This window comes from Daldinia vernicosa (genome assembly GCF_022497035.1).
Source record: "Daldinia vernicosa strain CBS 139.73 unplaced genomic scaffold F5Y00scaffold_35, whole genome shotgun sequence".
Classification (NCBI taxonomy): domain Eukaryota; kingdom Fungi; phylum Ascomycota; class Sordariomycetes; order Xylariales; family Hypoxylaceae; genus Daldinia; species Daldinia vernicosa.
Window position 1 is genome coordinate 293,787 of NW_025953951.1, and position 20,397 is coordinate 314,183.

A 20,397-nucleotide genomic window follows, 5' to 3' on the forward strand; every position below is an offset into this window, starting at 1 on the left:
AACATTCACCCTATTATCCCTATTATACTAGGCACTTACATGGTAGATTAGTACTTACACTACCTGTAAACCCAAGAGTGTGTGTGGCTGAGAGGGGTCTACCCTTATTACCTTTACAGGGGTTTCCCATCTTCCTCGAGCAAATCACGTGGATTCGTCTCCTGGATTCATCTATTTTTCAATTCCTTCAAACTTAGCCGACAATGCCCTGGGAAGAGATTGATTGTGTTTCCGGTAGTGCTCTGCTTGGCCAGGCTATATATTTTAATTTTTCCTAGTTCAGCTCTGCGGCTCTCATAGGAAAAAAAAACCCCCCCAATTTAAACCGAGATAAATGCTATACATATTTGTCGCTCGATGGTGTTGACCTAAGGCTGAAGAGAACGAATAGAGACCAGTCCCTCCCTCCTGGCTTGGCTTTGTGGCCCCCCACTACCCGGGAATATGATGTCGAAATTGCATTAGCTCAGATGTCAGAGGCTCGTCAAAAAAAGACATCCTCTTTGGTAGCTATTCTACTTATCAGCATTATCATGCTTTCCTACAATACCCCTCCTTCGCGATCACTATGCGAAGCCAAGATCTCCGGGGATGGAGTACCATCATGTAGGTAATGTCTTGTCTATCAAACAGGTAGATACCGAACGTAATGGTTGGTCAGGACTTGCAATTCACAGTGTCCGAAGCAACCAACCAGATTGTCCGGAGCACCACATGACCTAAAACAGTTGATGGACAGGTTACTACAACGTTCAACGAGCCTCCCTAGTCACAAACGCAAGCTCGCTATCGTGACGGTGGAGAACGGGCCAATCCGGGCCAACGTTCCATCACCGACCGTAGGGTCCGATGCTATCCTGCTGAGGCTTTTCCCATCGTGGGCCTTTGCCACTATGAGGCTATTGCTGTTGCTCATAATGAATGTTAAAACCTGTACTACTCAAAGCTTTCATCTCTTTCTATTTCCTTAGAAAGGTTTGCAAAAACTACGACTGCATCTTACCACTCCAGTCTCAGCTCTTACTGGCCATCACATCATCTATAATATAATTTTTCGTTTTCAATATCTAGCAAAATGAGGCTCATCATCCGCGACGACTCGGAGACTGCTAGCTCCTATGTAGCCAATTACATCATGAACAGAATCCGACACTTCAATCCCACACCTTCACATCCTTTCGTGCTTGGCCTTCCTACCGGTTCGAGTCCTCTTGGTGTATACAAGATATTAGTCGAGCAGTACAAGGCCGGAAACGTAGGTAATCTCTAGCTTGGGATATCTGAGCGGGGGCTGACTAGAAGGTATTAGATCTCTTTTGAAAATGTGGTTACCTTCAACATGGTACGAAATAACCTCATCTATTCTCTAAATATCTAATGTGCTAAATGTCCTCGAAATAGGACGAGTACGTCGGTATTCCTCGAGACCATCCTGAGAGTTACCACTCATTCATGTGGAAACACTTCTTCTCTCACGTCAACGTGAACCCAAATAACGTCAACATCCTCAACGGCAACGCGCCGAATCTCGAGGCAGAATGCGTTGAGTATGAGGCCAAGATCAAGCGTGTCGGAGGCATCGACTTATTCTTGGGCGGAATCGGGGAAGATGGGCACATCGCCTTTAACGAACCGGGCTCTAGTTTAGCCTCGAGAACCCGCGTCAAGACACTAGCCTACGACACGATTCTTGCCAATTCCCGTTTCTTTGGCAACGACATCGCCAAGGTCCCTAAGATGGCCTTAACAGTTGGTGTTCAGACTGTTCTCGAGGCCCGCGAGGTTGTCGTAATTATCCTCGGCGCTCGCAAAGCTCTCGCTCTGCAAAAATGCATCGAGCAGGGTGTCAACCACATGTGGACTCTTTCGAGTCTCCAGTTACATCCTCACCCCATGATAGTTTGTGATGAGGATGCCACATTAGAACTACAAGTTAAGACTGTTAAGGTAAGCATACCCGAGAGATGCAATATATAACCCGTCAGCTAAGCACTGCCGCAGTATTTCAAGAGTATCGAGCAAGTTGCAAGACAACAAGGATTCGAGCAAATCTTACCCTCGAGCATTCGAACAGGGCCGGGACCAGTTCCCAAGACTGTGATCGAAGAGGTCCAGTCTCCCACAATTCTGGCACCTCAACCCATGACGTCTCGTCTCCTGCTTGCAACGCCGGCTGCCGAGTACCCTATCCGATCAGTGTCTCCGGATCTCGTGCCGGACCGAATGGCGGATCGTGTCGGAATACCCGATATTTCGAGAAGATTAACACCCCAACCCGAGCACCAGCAACGAGTAGCTAGCGTCGGGGCATAAGTTGATGTCTTGTAAGTAGAACGGTAGGCGAGTAAAGGTATTGCACTGTAGTACTTGGACTTAAATGAATGGTCTTTTTCGCAAAAATTGGGTCATTAGGCTGGGATAAACCGAGGAGTTACGCTAGAGAATTAACAACAAATGCGACGTAAAAGAGGCCAGACCATTTACCAGATATAGTCAAGTAGATTGAGTTTTATTCTACCTGTTAAGGCGGCGCTTCTATACTTGCCTCTACGGTAGTTATTTTACGGCGTAAAACTCAGATATGTATATATATATATATGTATGTATAGCATACGTTATTAGAGACGTTAGATACCCAAATAAAGATATATATTATTGTGTGTTGGTTTCCGGAAATATTCATCAATATCTTTCTGTTTCTTGGTTTTACATTACTTACCTGGTAGGTAGGTATAGGTACTTTTAAAATGTCAGTCGCTGTGGTTTACCCGCAACACTTACACACCTTCACATCAGCGGCCTAGTTGAAGCCATTGATGATGGTGTATAGACAGGTATTTTATGTCTCACAATGTCATTAACGACGAGTCACCAGACGAATTGACAGGTTGCGCGACTCGTCACATCAAACAAAAGGGGCCGGTAGATCTCCCGTAGCCCCGCCACACGAACATGTCCATGTTGGGGTGGGTAGTTCGAAATTCCGAATCCCCGCAAAGCTTATCTACCTATACCTTGTCCATGGGTGTGCTGGTGTGGTGGGAGACGTATACAACTAGAGCTTCCTATTTCGAGACCGTCAATGGTAGGTCATCTTCGCTATGAATCATCCAATAAGAAATCCTTCAGCGAAGCCTTATGTAAAGTTGCGTTTGATATTATATTGATTTATTGAAAAATTGGAAAATATAAGATTACTTTTAACATGGTTAAGATTTAGATGAATGAGAGCTAACATAGCCTCCGTCCGGATATCCAATAAGTGGCCACCGGGACGAAGGGGACCTGCAGATGCAATTTATTTGCTTCCAGATACCTTCTGGGATTAGATCATCATTGGCCAAGGAAACAAACGAGGGGAATCTCGAAATAGTACTCGAAATAGTACTAGCAGATGCATACGGGAAATATCGTCGTCTAACTCATTATACTGATACCTGGTTTAACCCCCCGCATTTCTCTATGACCTGCCTTATATCCTCCCACCTATGTATGCATCTACTATATGCAGAAGATATTCGCTTGGCTAGGAGACCTAGGGACCGCTATTGAAATTAACCCCGATCCAATCGCGTGCCTTGCCATACCTAACTACTACCTGGGAGCCTGGGACGCATGTGATGTTGTGTGTCCCTGTTATATGTCCCATCGCCCTCGATTTCAGCTCATGATGTCACACAACGCGCTTGGTTATACATGCATACCCGATAACTAGTACAGCATATGGCCCTCACCTACTCGGCATATACGGTAGCCGGATGCAGATGCAGGGCCCATTTCAAGGTTTCCGTTGGGACGCTGTACAACATGGTTGGTCTGTTTCTAGGTCTGTCTTCTTGTTTGTACGCATATCTACCTACGTAGCTATCTCTGTTGACGTTGCATCCTAGACGGGGAAAGGAACCGAGGCTAGGCATGCTCTGAAAGCTATCTCGTGTCTCTTTCCTCCTTGGCCGAGGAATAAAAGGAACGGGGTCGGCAACAGCGAGATAGGAAGAGAGTTACGAGTTGGAATTTTGTTGCTCGGAAATAGGCGCGGTTGGCCATAGAAGCAGCCAAGTACTAAAATTCATAACCATGGCTCCAACATATGTCTCTAGCCGCCGAACGTCAGGAAGACCAGTACTGGCATTCCTGTCCATATTTTCCATTTTTATCCTGGGGACATTCCTCGCAACAAAGTTTGGCTCTGCACCACGGCAGCACAGTTTCGAGTTTCGACATGCGACAAGCTCACATGAGGCCGGTACGAGCTCTCGGTGGGAATCCAAGACTAGAGCAGACGGGAAGGGAGACAAATATCTGATTGGAGTTGGGAAAGCCGACATAACTGGGCCTGTGGTGGAAATCAACTTCGCAGGTTACGCCGACCTCTCCCAGACCGGTACCGGGCTCCGACAGCGTATCTATTCGCGGGCGTTTATAATCGGAGACGTTAATAATCCGGATGATCGATTCGCGTACTTGGTTCTTGATACGCAATCTGGCGATACGGCTATACGCTTCGGTATTCTAGATGGTCTCGCTGCGCTTGGTGACGATTTCGCCGTGTATGGGAAGGGCAACGTCGCGGTAACAGGGACACACGCCCATTCCGGACCTGGGGCCTGGTTTAACTACCTACTACCGCAGGTAACCAGTTTGGGCTTCGATGAGCAGAGTTATCAAGCCATCGTTGACGGTGCTGTCTTGTCAATCAAGAGAGCCCACGAATCTTTGACCGAGGTAGGTAGAGAAATAAGCAAGACTAAATAAAATCTAATACTAATATTTTTATGCTTAGGGATACCTCGACTTCGGTATGGATAAAATACTTACTACGTAGGATCCCTTCTAATAATATCAATAGGGGCGGTTAATATTACAGATGGCAACCTTAGTCGGAGTCTATACGCTTACTTGGCTAACCCTGCCGAGGAACGGGCTCAATATGAGGACGATGTTGATAAAGAAATGACCGTCCTTAAGTTCCAGCGGGCGTCCGACGGCAAAAACATTGGTATTCTGACGTGGTATCCCGTCCACGGAACATCGATTTACCAAAATAGCACCCACGTGGCTGGCGATAACAAAGGAGTAGCAGAAGTTATGTTCGAGAAAGCTATGGAAGGCGAAGATTCAGCGGCTAGCGGTTTTGTTGCTGGCTTCTCTCAAGCGAACGTCGGAGACACGACTCCTAACACACTTGGCGCATGGTAAGCCTACTTCATCCCGTAACGAAGTAATGCGAAGTAATAACTTGCGTATTAGGTGCGATGATGGATCCGGTCAACAGTGTAGCTTAGAGAACAGTACTTGCGCGGACGGTAAATCACAGCACTGCCACGGCCGAGGGCCCCTCTTTGATCAGCTCGATCTTGGTATTGCAAGTTGCTACGAGATCGGGAAACGCCAATACGATGGTGCTAGGTCGGTCTACGTAAGACAAATATCCTCCCCGTCGATATCGGTTTACAGCTCATCTTGTGTTAGGATTCGTTCGGCTCATCCGGCACCTCTGTTGTTGGATCGACGGTTAAAGCTTTCCACTTCTACCACGATATGAGCTTTTGGAAATTTCAGTTGGAGAACGGAACTGAAGTCCAGACGTGTCCGGCCGCGCTAGGTTATTCCTTTGCCGCCGGCACGACGGACGGCCCTGGCGCTTTTGACTTTACGCAGAACGATTCGGGTGAGCCGAGCGCCAGCCCCGTCTGGGAGGTGATCAAGAGTCTACTCCGCGCGCCATCACCTGAGCAGCAAGCTTGTCAGAATCCCAAGCCTGTCCTCCTCGACGTAGGCGAGTTGTCCGAGCCGTATCCATGGAGTCCCAACATCATCGACGTCCAGCTGCTCCGAGTCGGCCAATTCATCATAATCGTAAGCCCCGGTGAAGCGACCACCATGTCTGGGCGCAGATGGCGCGCCGCTGTCAAGGCCGCCGCCGCCGATATCGTAGATACTGAGCCGAAGGTCATACTAGGTGGACCTGCTAACACCTATGCGCATTACATAGCTACGCCGGAGGAGTACGGCATCCAGCGCTACGAGGGAGCGAGCACGCTCTTCGGCCAGTGGGAGCTTCCCGCGTATATAAATCTTACCGTTAGCAACATCCGGTACCTAGCCCCTGACTCGTCGAGCTTGCCAGACCCCGGGCCGACGCCACCGGATAACCGTAACAGTAGCCTTAGTTTCATCACGGGCGTCGTGCAGGACAACGCGCCGCTGGGTAAGTCCTTCGGCGATGTCGTTTCGCAGCCCGCAGATAAATATGCGCGCGGCGCCGTCGTTAACGCGACCTTTGTCGGCGCGAATCCGCGCAATAACTTACGGCTCGATGGCACGTTTACGGCTGTGGAGAAGCAGGATGGAGACTCTTGGACACAGGTTCGAGACGACTCGGACTGGTCTCTGGTATATACGTGGAAGCGGACCGACACCGTGCTAGGGTACAGCGAAGTTACTGTCAGCTGGGAGACGGAACCGGATGCTGAAGCGGGGACGTATAGAATAAAGTATTACGGTGATAGCAAGGCTTTGGTTGGTGGGGCTATCACGGCTTTTGATGGGACGAGCAATACTTTTACACTTACGTGATGATAACTGGATGTTGTTTAAAGGGTTGGTAATGTAATTATCATTGTTGATACTACAGCATATGACTGAGTCGATACCCAACCTGGCCTCTCTTGGTTGTGGTCGAAGCAGTTATTACTCGTAGGATCACGATCTCATATATTGTCAAGGGGCAATAGCTCGCTGAGGTAGTGTGTTTATGTATAGATGAGATTCAAGCTAATGGTCCTACCGCTCTATTTACCCACCTAAACAACAGTAAACATAGCCTCAGTCCTGAGGTCGTTACTCGAACTACCAGCATGAATAGTAAACTCACCCGGCTCAACGACGTACTTCATACCTATATCCCAGAGTCCCAAGTCGGCAACAGCAATGTCAATTTTCACCGTCTCGGTAGCGCCAGCCGGTACGAAGACCTTAGAGAAGCCTCGAAGCTGTTTATTAGGTACCACAACGCTTGCCACTAAGTCTTGAACGTATAGTTGAACTACCTCAGCGCCGTCGCGCGTTGAGTTGTTGGTGATGTCGATGGACACCGTGATAGTGTCCGTCGAGGACACGGTGGACTGTGAGACCGTCATGTGGGAGTATGTGAAGGTACTGTAGGACTTGCCGTAGCCGAACTAAATTTGTTTTTAACGGGTTAGCGATAAAGATCAGAATACAAAGGACTATATAATTTCATTCGACGAACGAAGTTAAAAACGGGGATTTATATAATACCTCATAAAGCGGTAGAGGGCTCTGGAGCACGTAGTTGTGGCCAAACTTCATGGAACCGTTTTCGGAGACGAAACCGGGGTCGGGATATGCCCGCGCAGAGTTCAGATAGTCGTAATAGATTGGCGTGGTTCCGATATCATAAGGGAATGATACAGACAGCTTCCCAGACGGGTTTACGTCGCCGAAGAGCACGTCCGCTAAAGCGTGCCCTCCTTGCTCAGATGGGTAGAACTGCTGCAACAAGGCCGAAGCTGCATCCGATATCCAAGGCTCGGTGATGGGCTTTCCTGAACTGAAGACGACGATAGTAGGCTTCCCCGTGTCAATGATAGCTTTGACTAAGTGTGGCATAGCGCCGACGAGGTTCAGACTATGGACGTCGACGTGTTCGCCAGTGGTGGCGTTTAGTCCGCCCCAAAGCTCATCCTGGTCGCGCGACCATGTGCCTACGACCACAACAGCTACGTCGGCCTCTTCCGCTGCGTCCACGGCTTCGGCAAAGCCAGATTGGTCGTTGGACCAGCGCTCACAACCCTGCGCGTACGTGACTTTTCCCGTGCTCGCTGCCTTAATACCGTCCAGCGGCGTAACTCCCCTATACTGGGCCTTATAGGGGACATAGTCGCCGTACTTATGAGAAACATTAGTATTTTCATCGTCATCATCTTTTAGAAGTTGGTCTCACTAACATTCATGAAACCGTGGGCCATCGGTCCGATAACAGCAATATTTGCATCTTTCTTGAGAGGAAGAACATTACCATGATTTTCCAGCAGGACAATAGATTCTGCATCGAGCTCTCTTGCAAGCTCGACTATCTCAGGGGTATTGATGTATTTTGGTTGGTCTTCATCTGAGACACCGGGGAAAGGATTCTCGAATAAGCCGGCTTCAAATTTCGCGCGCAGTTGTCTAGACACGGCCTCGTCTACTACTTCGGTGGACAGCTTTCCCGACTTTACCATTTCAGGGATTTTCTCGAAGTTGAAAGATCCGCCGCCCATTTCAACATCATTACCAGAAGGAAGTGCCTGGGAGATGTTAAGAATAGTTTCCAGGTCAGGTCAGGGTCAAAGGGTGTGGTTAGAAAACTTACATATTTCACTATAGCCTCGGAGTCAATGGGATCAGATTTACACATCTTGAAATCTTTACAAAGGCGGTCTGTGGCTCCTGCATCGCTCATGACCTAGCTATATTAGAATATATCTCACAGACAGCCTCTAGAAGTTGCTCACGAAATACCTGTAACCCCATTCACCCCTTAGGATATCGGTAAGGATATGTCTATCGGCAACGGCCGGAATTCCATCATAGCTATGGTAAGCTGACATGACGGACAGAGCACCAGCGTCGATAATCGATCGCTTGAAGGGAGGAAGGTATGTAGTGCGTAATTCTCTTTCGCCCCCATGTACAGGGCCACAGTTAATGCCTTGCTCCGGCGTTGCGAATGCCGCCTGGTTATATTAGGTTTTGCTACTTCCAAATTCAAGATAGGGGTTCTTACGAAATGTTTAACCATAGCCGAGACGTTGCCGGACTGGAGACCCTTTACGTAGGCATGGGCTAGTTCGCCAGTTCTAACGAATGTTTTAATATTAATATGTCCAATAGCACTAATACACGCACTTACAAGTAACCATCCTCTCCGAACGTCTCTTCCACACGGCCAAACCGTAGTTCACGAGCCAAGTCGGCGAGAGGCCCGAAGATCTGATTAACCCCTAAGGCGCGAGCTTCTTGAGCAATAGCCCCTGCCATCTTCTCGACCAGAGATGGGTTGAAGGAACATGCATGGGCGATAGGTGAGTTGAAGATAGTAGCATCCGGAATCAAGAAGCCATGAATGCCTTCAGATTGAACCCACGCAGGAATACCAAGTGTCGTATTCCGCACGAGATAGTCCTGGCCGGTTTTGATGCCATCGCTAAGCATTTTCCATGGTATGGCAATACCAACGTAGAATGAACCAGCTCTCGATTTCATACTCCATTCGAGACCAGTCTGGTTTACACTACCGTCTCCGGTGTTGATCCAGTTCCTCAGGTCCCCCTGGACTAACTGAGCTGTCTTGTCCTCAATAGTCATCCGCGACAGTAAATCGGCCACCCTATCCTCGACTGTGGCCGACGGATCCTTGTAGGGCAGCGTGCTTCCATTATTGGCGATAGCCAACGCAACTGCTGTCAAGGAGGCAAGGCAGAGAGAGATGGCAGGTCGCATATTAGCTAGTTGGTCGGTATTCAACAAGACACCTCAACGCATAGGTAGCATATAACTAGAAGGTCCCCAAAGAATTACTCGGTATGGCATTGTAACTTATATCTCGACTATACACACATCCCTGGTTGCTATAGTCGTATTGAATGTCGATTCATGGACCTCCTTGACTAACGGGAGAACAATCTCCGAATCCCAGTGGGCAGTGGTGTAAATTCTACACTTCTCAACTCCAGTGGTTGTTATCTTAAGAGTATGAATACATCTGAATATCTAATTACTTTCCTATAACTAGTTCCTATAATCCTAACTGGACTACACCACTGCTCCTGAAGAGTTCATTATTCGCAGGCACGAATTTGGCCGTTTTTCGTATCCTAAGAAAAGTCTAGAGATAGGAGTAGAGAGTTTGCACGGAATACACATAGTTATACTCACCCCTTCTTATTGGTGGGTGAAAGTTACCGAGATGAGCCAAGTAAACGGATTATCCCCCGCTGATGAACCACTACGTCGAGTTAGTAAAACAATCATTTCCTCTCGTTGGTAATTATACCGATAGTCCATAATTTATCTCCACTCTCGACGCATAGGGATCCGACACTCGAATCAAAAAGTACTAGGTTTGGAGACGCAAGGTAACATAGCATCTATTCACGAAGACTGTATTGAACACAAAAACTTTTCCGAACTTGCCATATAGGCTTCGTCAAGCGTGACGCTGCGTTAGATACATACATGCTTCCAGACGCTAAAAATGCAGTATAAAGACTGTAAAAGAGGATAAAAGAATGGTATGGTATGATATGATATGATATGGTGCGGCTCTCCGCTATTAGATGTTGTACAGTATGAAGGGGTATATTATTGGTTCCTACGTAACGTTCCTTGACAAAAAACCCTCCCGAGACTCTTCCTTAGTATCGTAGCTCGACGCGCGTGAAGCGCTTCTTCATCGAATCCTCTAACCAATCTCTTCCTTGGTTGTTATTGTTGTTACGTCTCCACATACCTTGCCCGCTGAAGCTAGGCTCGGTATCGAACGCAGACCTCTGAGTAATCTTATTGGATTTGCGCGGACCGTGACGCATCTTATTGATCCCGGCTTCGAAGTTAGATGTCGTCTTGGTCATGGGCTTGGAGGACCACAAACTATTTGCGGTAGGAGCCGTTTTCTCAACTGGTTTCTCCCAGAGCAGAGAGGTTGACATGATAATTGTGGAGCTCTTCACTTGCTTCTTGGTGCTTTCCTTCCGCTTCAACGTCTTCGGACCAATCGCCGGGTGAACCGTCTCTGCTGTCGTTTCCATGGAGCCCATAAATACGGGATGCCGAACAGCAACGTCGAGGTGGGAGGGCTGAGCTACTTCGCTTAGAGCAATAGCTTTTTGGAGTGTAGCATTCCATTGTGACGGTAAAGCTTGACCTCGCGAGAATCTAATCTCTGGGTAGGAGGAAATTATTGCGACATGAAGCGCATTGGACCAGTCCCGAGGGGACGCAACTTTGCGGGTAATTTTGGGTGACACGTGGCTTGCCTTGACAGCTGCTTGGAGTTCATTATCCCAGTCCTGGGGGTAAGAAGCTCTCAATGCGGCCATAGAACCAGGGTAGCTACTTACGATGGCTTCTCGTAGCGCGTTATCCCAGTCCGCACGATATGCGATGCTAGGACGGTATAATTGACGAAGAAGAATGTGTGTTGGCTTCTTCCGGGGGATTTCATCCAAGTTCTTTACTATAAATTCGTAGGGTAACTCAGGCACCTCAGGGGCCTTTGAGACCTTTTTCTTGCCAAACCAGCCACTTAAAACACTACCAGTACTTTTAGCTGATGATGCCTTTGTGGTACTCGTCTTAACTGATGATGAATCTGTCACGGGGGATACGGGTGAGGAGTCTACTGTAGATATAGAAGCAACGGATGGACTTCTAGGCCGCACAGATGAAATGATCATCCAGTCTAGTTCAACTGAAGTAGTCTGACTGTTGCTCCAAAGACGAGTAGACTTGATTATCGGAAGAGGCGCGCTAGTGAAGCGAGGCTTTCGACTCATCTGAAGCGCCACAGGTTCTGCGGAAGTAGTTCGATAGATCTTGCGAGTGGGATCGAGCTGGAACAGACCAGATGTGGAGGATGCTGGCGTGATAGGCTTACTCCATAGGGAAGTTGTCTTAGTAGAAGCGTGACTTAACTTGACCGACTTCTCCCAGAGCCTCGTGCTCATGAGAGTCGTAAGGGACTCTCCCATCTTGTGGGCCCTTCGAGTCATGTTGATCGCGGCCGGAAGCTTGGAGGTCCTGCGATAATCTATTCTGACAACATTAACGTCAAATAAACCTTCGTAATCCGACATAGTGACCGATGAGTTAGACTGTTCCCACAATAGATTTGTTCGGCTCGGCGATGAAAGCTTTGAAGATACAGGCGACTCAACGATTGGGGCTGGAGTCTCTCCAGTCCAGAGACTAGTCGTCGTGATTGAAGGCAAGGGTTCTTTATTAGAACGAGATTTCTTAGACATCGCAATGGCAGCTGGGACTTTGGAGGTCCTCCGGTAATCGTATCTTATAGCACTGACATCAAATAGACCTTCGTGCTCCGGAGCCGCGTTTGTTTTCGGATTCTCCCATAGCAACACTGTCTGAAATTTAGGTGTGGTCTGACTCTCAATTGGTTGGGAGGCTTTCATAGCGGACATCTTGAATAAGAACAGCTCAGCACCACGAGTAGGTTGCGAGACGCTTTCTTTGGTCCAGAGATAATTTGTTTGAAGGCTTGCCAACGGCTCCCTTAGCACGCGGGCAGTTCTTTTCTCCATGGAAATAGCGGCGGGTTCTTGCTCAGTCCTGCGATAGTCAGATCTGACTATGCTGACGTTAAACAACCCATCATGCTCAAAGGTGGCGACTGTAGCTGGAGTTTTCCATAGCAGCGGTGATTGGGCCACAAGGCCATTAGCTGTCCAAAGTGCTCTGGATACCAGCTTCTCCAGTGGCATTTCTACTGCGCGAGGCTTCTTCTTCATGAAAAGTGCAGCAGGTTCGTTTGAGGTTCTTCGATAATCTTCCCTTAGGCGGCTGACGTCAAATAGACCCTGGGCTTCAGACTCTATAACAGCAATAGGCCGTACCCATAGCGATGCAGACTGGGTAGGTACAGTTACCTCCGTTGTTTGCGAAGGGATATGAGCCGGTTTGCACGCACTCCAGAGTAACCCGGTTTTGACATCGATGTCCTCGGCCCTCGGCTCCCATAGATGGATGCTTTCAATGGACATAACATTTTCAATACGGTGGGTTGACTTGGCCTTTCCTATAGGTTCTATGTTATAACTCTCCCAGGTTGCCGAATCTGGCTGGGGTAGACCAAGGGTATGACTAGTTTCGGAGAATTTCGGCTGGGCTGTCCACAATAAGGCTTGAGAGGGAATAGGGTCAGGAGTCGAGATGCAGGACTGATCTATCGGTATCGGATCCTCTAGGACCATGCCATCGTCATTATAGTCATCCACGATCGTATCAATGATGTCGTCGGCAAATCCAGGAGAATTGACGGATGGAGAACCCTGTTGTGCGAGAAGAAGCAAACTGTCCCTTGAGGGTACCTCAGTCCTGAGCAAGCTTGCAATCTCCCACAGGGTGTTCTCGTCGAAATCATCGCCGTCGCTATCCGAGAAATCTTCGAAGTTATCAAAGTTATCACCCTCTTCCTCGGCTTCGTAGTCGTCAAAGAAGGATGTTGTGAATTCTTCGCCGTCCGGCTGACTTGACCTAGTGCTTGAGAAAGCATTTGTGGCAGGGGCACCCGTAGTCATAGTTCCTGGCATGGCCGTGAACATACGAGTAGGTGGTAGTGGAAGTTGAATGCTGGCACTTTCACTCTTCTCACCCCAAGGAAACTGAAAGAGACCTAAAGTTCCCTGTTTGTCAGGCAAGGGCACGGGGTTCTCTAGAATATCAGGTAGGAGAGACACGCGCTTGTTTCTCCGTGGCGGGCGAACAGTGACCGGACGAGTAACAGTACGGTTGGATTCTAGATTCTGCGACGGTGTATGCTTCTTCCACAGGCCATTGTAAACTGCCATTTTATTGCTCTGGGTAGTCTTTTCCCATAGTCGAGAGCTTTCTATAACCAACGGGGCCGAAGTCTTTCTGCTTACCGATCGTAGTGGCAAGCTCGGAATCTCAATATTTCCAATCAGCGTCTGAGGCTGCCTGGCCATCCCAGCCCAGAGACCTGTGCTAACCAGGGGCTGAGCGGGCGGCTGCGGTTTCCAGAGTTCATGAGTTTGGGCAACTGCCACAGATAACCTTGGACCCAGTGGTTGTATGTTCATAGGGAGTTCGCCCCCAGATTCAGATTCTTCGGTATCAGGTGGGCTTGGGCTACCTAGCGCAGCCTTAGAAACGGACAAAAAGTTGAGGTTGTTGTGTTTCATAATCAAGTTGGGTGTGCCTTCTATTTCTTCTCTCTGAGAACTGGCGAGGCGGGCTTGCCCCTGGCTAGAGCGAGTGTTTTCGGAACTTGTTCCGGAGCTCTGAGATGAGGGTGTACCCATGCTTCTTTCGTCGTTAGATCGCGTAGTTCCAATTCGCATGGGTGTTTTTCGTGATACTCTTCGTTCAGCGATCATCGAAGGAGAACGTGAATCCTTCGCCGGGGAAGTCTTAATACTCGACATGGAATCCCGCTGAAGAAGGTTCTGTGTGGACTGCCATTTGTTTTGAAGTTGACCCATCTCGCGCTCCAGGTTCTCTAGCAATGCCAGGCGTTGTCCTTCACTATCCACAGAATCCGGATTCGGTTGCTCGAAACGTTGAAGCTGAGCCTGAATCATCTGATACGCAGCTCCAGGTGACTCTAGTGGTGAGGGCTCCGCAGGCTGTACTAGAATTGTTCTTTTGTTACTTCTCCCGTTGAGAAGCAGAGGCGCGGGCGGGGGCATCTTTCTTAAACGTCCCTTGCCCTTTCGAGTAGAGAAAGCTGGGCACTCGTCGCCGACCCGACGATGAAAGCTACTCGTATTAACTTTCTCGATGGTTGGTACCTTTGGTAGAGCTTTGTTGTTTTCGACGAAGTCCCTAGCCCTACCTTCACTAACGACGTTGGCAGGATGGTCACGTTCCTCCTGTTTTCCGTGGCTATGCGTATCTTTCCGAACATACGTCGAATGAGCATTTTGCCGCGATTGCTGGATATTAACAGCAGCGATAGGAGAGTGTACCGAGCCCCAAATAGTACTGGCATATCCCTCTCGCCCCTCGTTCCCATCCTTCGAGGATAACCCGTTAGATTGACCCTCCGCTGGAATTACAGGCGACGATCTTTGATTCATCTTATCATGAGACGGACGTGGTCGTCTTTCTTCTCCGGCTGATATTCCCGGCAGCCAGGACTGACCCCGCTCTTCAACTGCATTATGAGAGCTGCCAACCTTCTGTACACCCTGCTGTGGAATGTCGTCGATCCCGAGAATACTAGTGGTTCGAGTCGAACTTCTGTCAGTTGTCTTGGATAGCGGCCTAGCATTATCAACTTCGCAGTCGGGAGCACCCTCGACATCGGGTCTTTGTGTGCTCACCGCGTACGCCGCCGGTAAAGGAGGCATATCAGGCACTATAGACTTCTGCTTATTTCTGGTTGGCGCTGAAGGAGCGCTAAGCGGTGTAGGAAATAGCAAATCCATTTTCTCATCGAGTGACATACTCTTCGTGTGAATAGGCCGAAGGCGAGATAAATTACCGGCGCTTTTGGGTGGCGCCGGTAAGGGCGGCAGCTGGGAAGGGCTACCGGGCACAGACCGTAGCATAGACCTTCTAGCGATAATTGAGCCACTTGATTTCGACCGTTTATGGCCCTGAGATGGTGAGATTTCGGCAGGAAAAACTTGACGGTCATTGTCTCCCTTTCTAGGAATCGGGCGCGGACGATGGACAACCGAATCACCAGAGTCTAGGGAAGTTATTGGTGTTTTTGAAGCCCCTTGGACAATATTGCTGACGAAATTTGGATCGTCATAGACAATGTTGTTGACGAACATTACAGTTTCATGTCGGCTATTCCCAGCATCCTTGGCGATTTGTTTCATTGCTTGGGCCCTGGGATTCGACGGAAGTCCCGTTGTGGCCCGTCGCTGGAGCGGTGTTTTTACTGGCTCTGGTTCCTTTGGCGATGGAGATGGGTCTCGAGGTCTTGGAATGGGTATACGAACCGGCTCACCAGGTAGAATCGGCTGGAACGTTGCTGGTATTGGTGGTGCCGGGGGGTACCTCGGGGATCTCCGCCTTACCTGTTCAGTCCCAGGGGATAATTCTGAAGATGTAGAAGATGCATTTGCTTCGACAGATAGCCCCGCCGACGTCTTAGTCGAGATGGTTCTCTCTAGCTGTGCTAAAGACGACGACCCAACCTTTTTACGTTTCAGACTTAGCTCCCTAGCAAGCGACTCGTCTCGTCCCGGAGCAGTAGGCGGCCGAGGGGCGGGCCGCTGCGCAATGAGAGTTGGCTCGCGTTGCAGTAGCTTGACACGCCTCTCTTTTTCTTCTCTGGCAGCTGTAGCAAGATCGACTGTCGGTATCCTGTCAAGAGGGTTTTCCATGCCTTCCTGTGAAATAAGAACCGGTTTCGAGATTACGAGTTTACCCGCTGTGGCCTTATTCCATGCCTTCCCCTTAGTATTTTTCTTTGAGTTGCCAAACCCACCCATTCCAAGAGCACCACTTCGGGAGACGTAGGCTGCCATAGCGGTCGTATCTGCGGCTTTAACATCCTCATATCGGGATGGGGGATAATCTGCGGAATCCGAAGACGATAAATTCCTATCTCTACCAGCATCCCGAGTAGTCGGGGAATCTGGCCGTCGAGGGGGTGGGCCTCGAGGAGTAACAAGTGATCCTGAGAACACAGTAACTAATGCTTGAAACTGTTAACAATACGACGAGGGAAAAAAACAATATAACACGTACCAACTAAAACTGCTAGGCCAACGGCAGGTAGCGTCGTCCTAAGTACCAAATCTGTTGCCCTCTCACCGAGGAGAAGGACCACGCTCGTCTATAGGCAATTAGTATTTGAATAGATATAGTAATATATCAGAACCTACCCCTATCCATATTGCCAGTCCAACTGTGACCAAAGTAACACTTCTTTTCCCGAGGGGAGCCTGTCTATCGCTAGAAACACCGCTCGTCGAGGCACTCGATAAGACTTGAACAGCGACGAGAGCAAGGATAATAGCATCCAATACGATGATGGTAATGGCAATGGGCGGAACGCTGGAAATAGGCACACAGGTAGGGTTGAAATCGCTCCGTGCTAATCCGATAAATGCCATGCCGACGCCGAACCGGATAAGAATAAGAACTTGCGACACTATATTCGGTATTGATTTCTTCTCCGGCCGCGCTGCCCATACTAAGTACTGTTCGACGAAAACCCTTGCCATCTGATCGAAAATAGACGAGAAGACTACGGCGACCTGGCACATAGACGCAGCAGTCGGCTCGATGATGGTCGCCAGGAACTCGACCAAAGCCCACGCGGCAGAAGAAGTCAGGAACAGTATGAGGACCAGCCTCAGGCCGTCCCGAAATATTGCTGAACCATGACCTACAGCATACAAAACCAAACCCGCAGACGCCGCGTTAAATAATATACCGAAAAAGAAGGCGGCCAATAAAGCCTCTGTTGTTCCTGGTGTCGCCATGACTTCGGTGGCGTGTAGCTGTATTCGCTTAAAAAGAATGTACGAATAACCCACTCAATGGGTATTTCAAAAAAAGATATTATAAAATATTAATCACGAAGAGAATTATGCATATTGGCACTGATAGTTGACGCGGACGAGTATACTACAACGTCATAAGGGTCAACACTGGTGATAGTCGGCGCGAAGACACGAAAATGAGAGTAAGAAACAGAACGTGAACAGGACTGGAGTCAGAAAGTAAAAGGCATGGCTAGCACGCGGCAGTAGGCGAGGGTGAACGAGGGTTATTCTCGACCCATCATCTTCAGCACCAATATCTACGATCCTGGCCGTCCGCAATAGTAGACTAGTATCTGCAGACTGCAGTATCTGTGATCCTCAAACATGGACCTTGCAGGGTTATGTTCGAGGTTCTTCGATTGGTTCCACCAGCTCACGAAAGGCAAGACAAGTAATTGGGTGAAAGTGCAAGGCTGAAGGGCCCAAGACGACGGTGGATCATAACCCCTTGTCAGGGTTGTTAGATTTGAAACCCGAACCGTTACATTCAACATAGGAATTAGCCAGGGTCTTTTATATTTTAGAGCAGGACCTAAGAAACGAGGCGATTAGGAATCTCGTTAACGATAAACCTGGTCGCGGGAGCGGGTCACTATAATATGTCAATTTATTTTCGGGTAGAGAAGAAAGTATGAAGTCGACGAAGTTTGGTGGATAGTTTGACGGATTGTTTCCAGACTTCTGGAAATGACAGGTAGTTAGGTACCTATATAAAGAAGCTTCGATCGCTACAGACGATGATGCCAGTCAATCCTGGGGATACGATGGAATGTGGTGCAGCTAACCCCCCGAAACAAGTGAGCCAAGCCTAAGAAGTCCGGCGAGACACCGAAACTACTTGTGACAAATCAGGTAAATGTCGTTTCTGTTACGACTGATTATATATTCCGAAGCGCGTTGTGGTGGTCCGGAGCTCTTTTTATTCTGTATCCAATAAACATCAATTAGAGAAGATGAAATCTGTATTCCCGTGAGATGCGCACAATTGACAAAATGTCCGAGCAAACTGTAATAGGAGGAGCTTAGGTCAGGTACGGATTACCTCTAGGTACATAAGTTAGGTACCCCACAGCTAAATATAGCACAAGTAACTATGGGTAGGGGTTACTATGCAAGTAATTTCTAATGATTTATGCCTGTACGTATTTTATCCAAGTACATCAAACACCACAATTTAAGTAACTTCTTCCCTTATTCAAGAATTTCGATTCCAAATTTACTATCGATTTCCACCATTGTCCTTCATACTCGGATCTCTCACGTCGACCATACTTTGCTGTACCACTGCACCAGGCGGTGAATATCCACCTAAGCTAATCACGGCTGCGGCTATATCCCTCCAAAAATCACACGCCGTCTTCTCGTCTTGGGTATATCGTATCGTGCTAAACCCCCAACCACCGAGGCTAACCACGCCTGAGATCTGCTCCGCCTGACTATCTGGATGGTTCCATCGTATCGCCGGCGGCAGGTTAAAGATCTTGCGATTGGTGTTAGGATCACCAGTGAGAATATAGTTCGTAAAATAGCTTTGCAACGCAACGCTGATGCCGGAAATGAGCGATCCGATACCCGGTGTTATCAACGCCGCCAGGTTCTCGAGCCAGCTTTTTCCTCCGAGCTTAGCACTGAAGATGGGGGAAAAGGTCCGTTCCGTGCCACCCAGGCGAAACCCCGTACCGCATGTTCCAGACCTTGGAGTCGCCAAAGCTGTCGGTAAGGTGCCGGATATTACATATAAAGCTGCTATCGCGGAGGAGAGCCTGTACTCGGTCCGTCTGCGACTTATATTTTGATTGTCCAGAGACCGCGTAGAAAGAACCAATTTTATCCGTGATTCTGGCAGCCTGAGTGTAGTTTGGAAATATGGCGTCGACAAACGATGTAAACCCGCTGTCCGTCTGTCCAAGGCCTTTAACAAATACGTTCGACTCGGCAGTAGTACGCGACAAGATGAGTGACTCTATGTTCCAGAAATTGTCAGTGCTTAACTCCAGTACGGGAAGCTGTCGTATGTATGATCCATCAGGCGTTGGGCCGACTGCGAAGGTGCCTGAATACTGCTGCTTCATCAACTACGTATTCGCATTAGCAAGAGTAGATGCGTCAGCGCGCCTCAAGCACGAAACCCCTTGACTAGCACAGCCAGTCATTCTTGCAAATGCCTCAAATGTCTTTTGAACCGCACCAGCGCGATTCCACATGTATTCGAAAGCCGGGGAAAGCAATATAGCCTTGGAGAATAAAGGGTCAAGCTTCCCACCCTATCCAATAACGTGATGTATGATACTTCCGCCTCCAGCGGATTGCCTCATAGCTGTCACTCGTGCCGGGTCTCTGCCTACCAAGGAAATGTAATACCTAACCCATTAAAAAGCTGCTCTCTACCCCACGGCGGCGTGTTAGAATCAACGGCGCTCCGGGGTTTCCATATATACACTAACCTGATCCCAGAGCCCAGCATTTGGGGTACCTTCGTTCTCCATAGTAGTTCCAGCGAGGAAGCCAAAAGCTCCTACCCGATAATTCATTGCTACAAAGATTATATTGTTGCCGGATTGTGATATCAGACCAGTCCCATCGTAGAACAGCAGCTCCGGTTGCATTGAGTTTTTACTGCTAAAGACATACGCACCACCATATACAAATACCACAACAGGTAATTTCTCAGATGATGCTTTCAAGGCCTTTCCAGGAACATCTATTACTAGTAAGTATCTTAACTAGGAGCATCAGTTTTGATGTTTCTATTCAAACATACTATAGGGTATACTAGCATCCCATTAGCGAAATATCACATATAGGATATACGTACCAAACGTCTAAAAACAGGCAGTCTTCGCTGCCACCTGAGAATACGGGAAGTGGGATGCCCCCAAGACTTTCGTAACATTAGGACATTTATCCTCCGGCACTCTTCAGTATATACCTACTACGGGAAGCACTTACAACTGGTTGATCACCCCGCCGATTGGGGACTGGTTGCCAGTACCGAGTAGGTTAAGTCCGTTTGGAGCCGCTTGTACACACGAGTGGCCGATGCTCCCGTCTTGGATGCCGGATTGGTCCAGCGCAGATCACCAACTGGCGGCGCCGCATATCGTATATTCTTGAACAT

At 48.6% G+C, this 20,397-nt stretch overlaps 5 protein-coding genes across 5 annotated transcripts; 2 read left to right on the forward strand and 3 right to left on the reverse strand.

The window, feature by feature from the left end:
- Positions 1 to 922: 922 nt before the first annotated feature.
- Positions 923 to 2,444, forward strand: F5Y00DRAFT_121690 (glucosamine-6-phosphate isomerase). Its single transcript, XM_048004056.1, has 4 exons — positions 923 to 1,255; positions 1,310 to 1,342; positions 1,402 to 1,947; positions 2,002 to 2,444. Exons 1-4 carry the CDS (start codon positions 1,076 to 1,078, stop codon positions 2,311 to 2,313), a joined length of 1,071 nt encoding a protein of 356 aa, XP_047863282.1. The 5' UTR covers positions 923 to 1,075; the 3' UTR covers positions 2,314 to 2,444.
- Positions 2,445 to 3,815: 1,371 nt separating this feature from the next.
- On the forward strand, positions 3,816 to 6,605 carry F5Y00DRAFT_121724 (Neutral/alkaline nonlysosomal ceramidase). Its single transcript, XM_048004057.1, has 5 exons — positions 3,816 to 4,725; positions 4,784 to 4,799; positions 4,850 to 5,195; positions 5,251 to 5,419; positions 5,473 to 6,605. Exons 1-5 carry the CDS (start codon positions 4,078 to 4,080, stop codon positions 6,577 to 6,579), a joined length of 2,286 nt encoding a protein of 761 aa, XP_047863283.1. The 5' UTR covers positions 3,816 to 4,077; the 3' UTR covers positions 6,580 to 6,605.
- A 180-nt stretch (positions 6,606 to 6,785) lies between these two features.
- Positions 6,786 to 9,543, reverse strand: F5Y00DRAFT_271279 (glycoside hydrolase family 3 protein). Its single transcript, XM_048012767.1, has 7 exons — positions 8,921 to 9,543; positions 8,795 to 8,867; positions 8,523 to 8,744; positions 8,381 to 8,473; positions 7,974 to 8,315; positions 7,285 to 7,914; positions 6,786 to 7,184 (listed from the first exon to the last, which is right to left on the reverse strand). Exons 1-7 carry the CDS (start codon positions 9,508 to 9,510, stop codon positions 6,807 to 6,809), a joined length of 2,328 nt encoding a protein of 775 aa, XP_047863284.1. The 5' UTR covers positions 9,511 to 9,543; the 3' UTR covers positions 6,786 to 6,806.
- Positions 9,544 to 10,144: 601 nt separating this feature from the next.
- Positions 10,145 to 17,649, reverse strand: F5Y00DRAFT_121738 (uncharacterized protein). The gene is made up of 3 exons (XM_048004058.1): positions 16,614 to 17,649; positions 16,477 to 16,564; positions 10,145 to 16,426 (listed from the first exon to the last, which is right to left on the reverse strand). The coding sequence occupies exons 1-3, from the start codon at positions 17,214 to 17,216 to the stop codon at positions 10,425 to 10,427; spliced, it is 6,693 nt and encodes a 2,230-aa protein (XP_047863285.1). The 5' UTR covers positions 17,217 to 17,649; the 3' UTR covers positions 10,145 to 10,424.
- Positions 17,650 to 18,498: 849 nt separating this feature from the next.
- Positions 18,499 to 20,397, reverse strand: F5Y00DRAFT_254074 (Alpha/Beta hydrolase protein; the record flags this gene model as incomplete). The annotated part of the gene is made up of 7 exons (XM_048010128.1): positions 18,499 to 18,907; positions 18,942 to 19,354; positions 19,409 to 19,543; positions 19,724 to 19,980; positions 20,078 to 20,160; positions 20,229 to 20,328; positions 20,361 to 20,397. The coding sequence occupies 7 exons, from the start codon at positions 20,395 to 20,397 to the stop codon at positions 18,499 to 18,501; spliced, it is 1,434 nt and encodes a 477-aa protein (XP_047863286.1).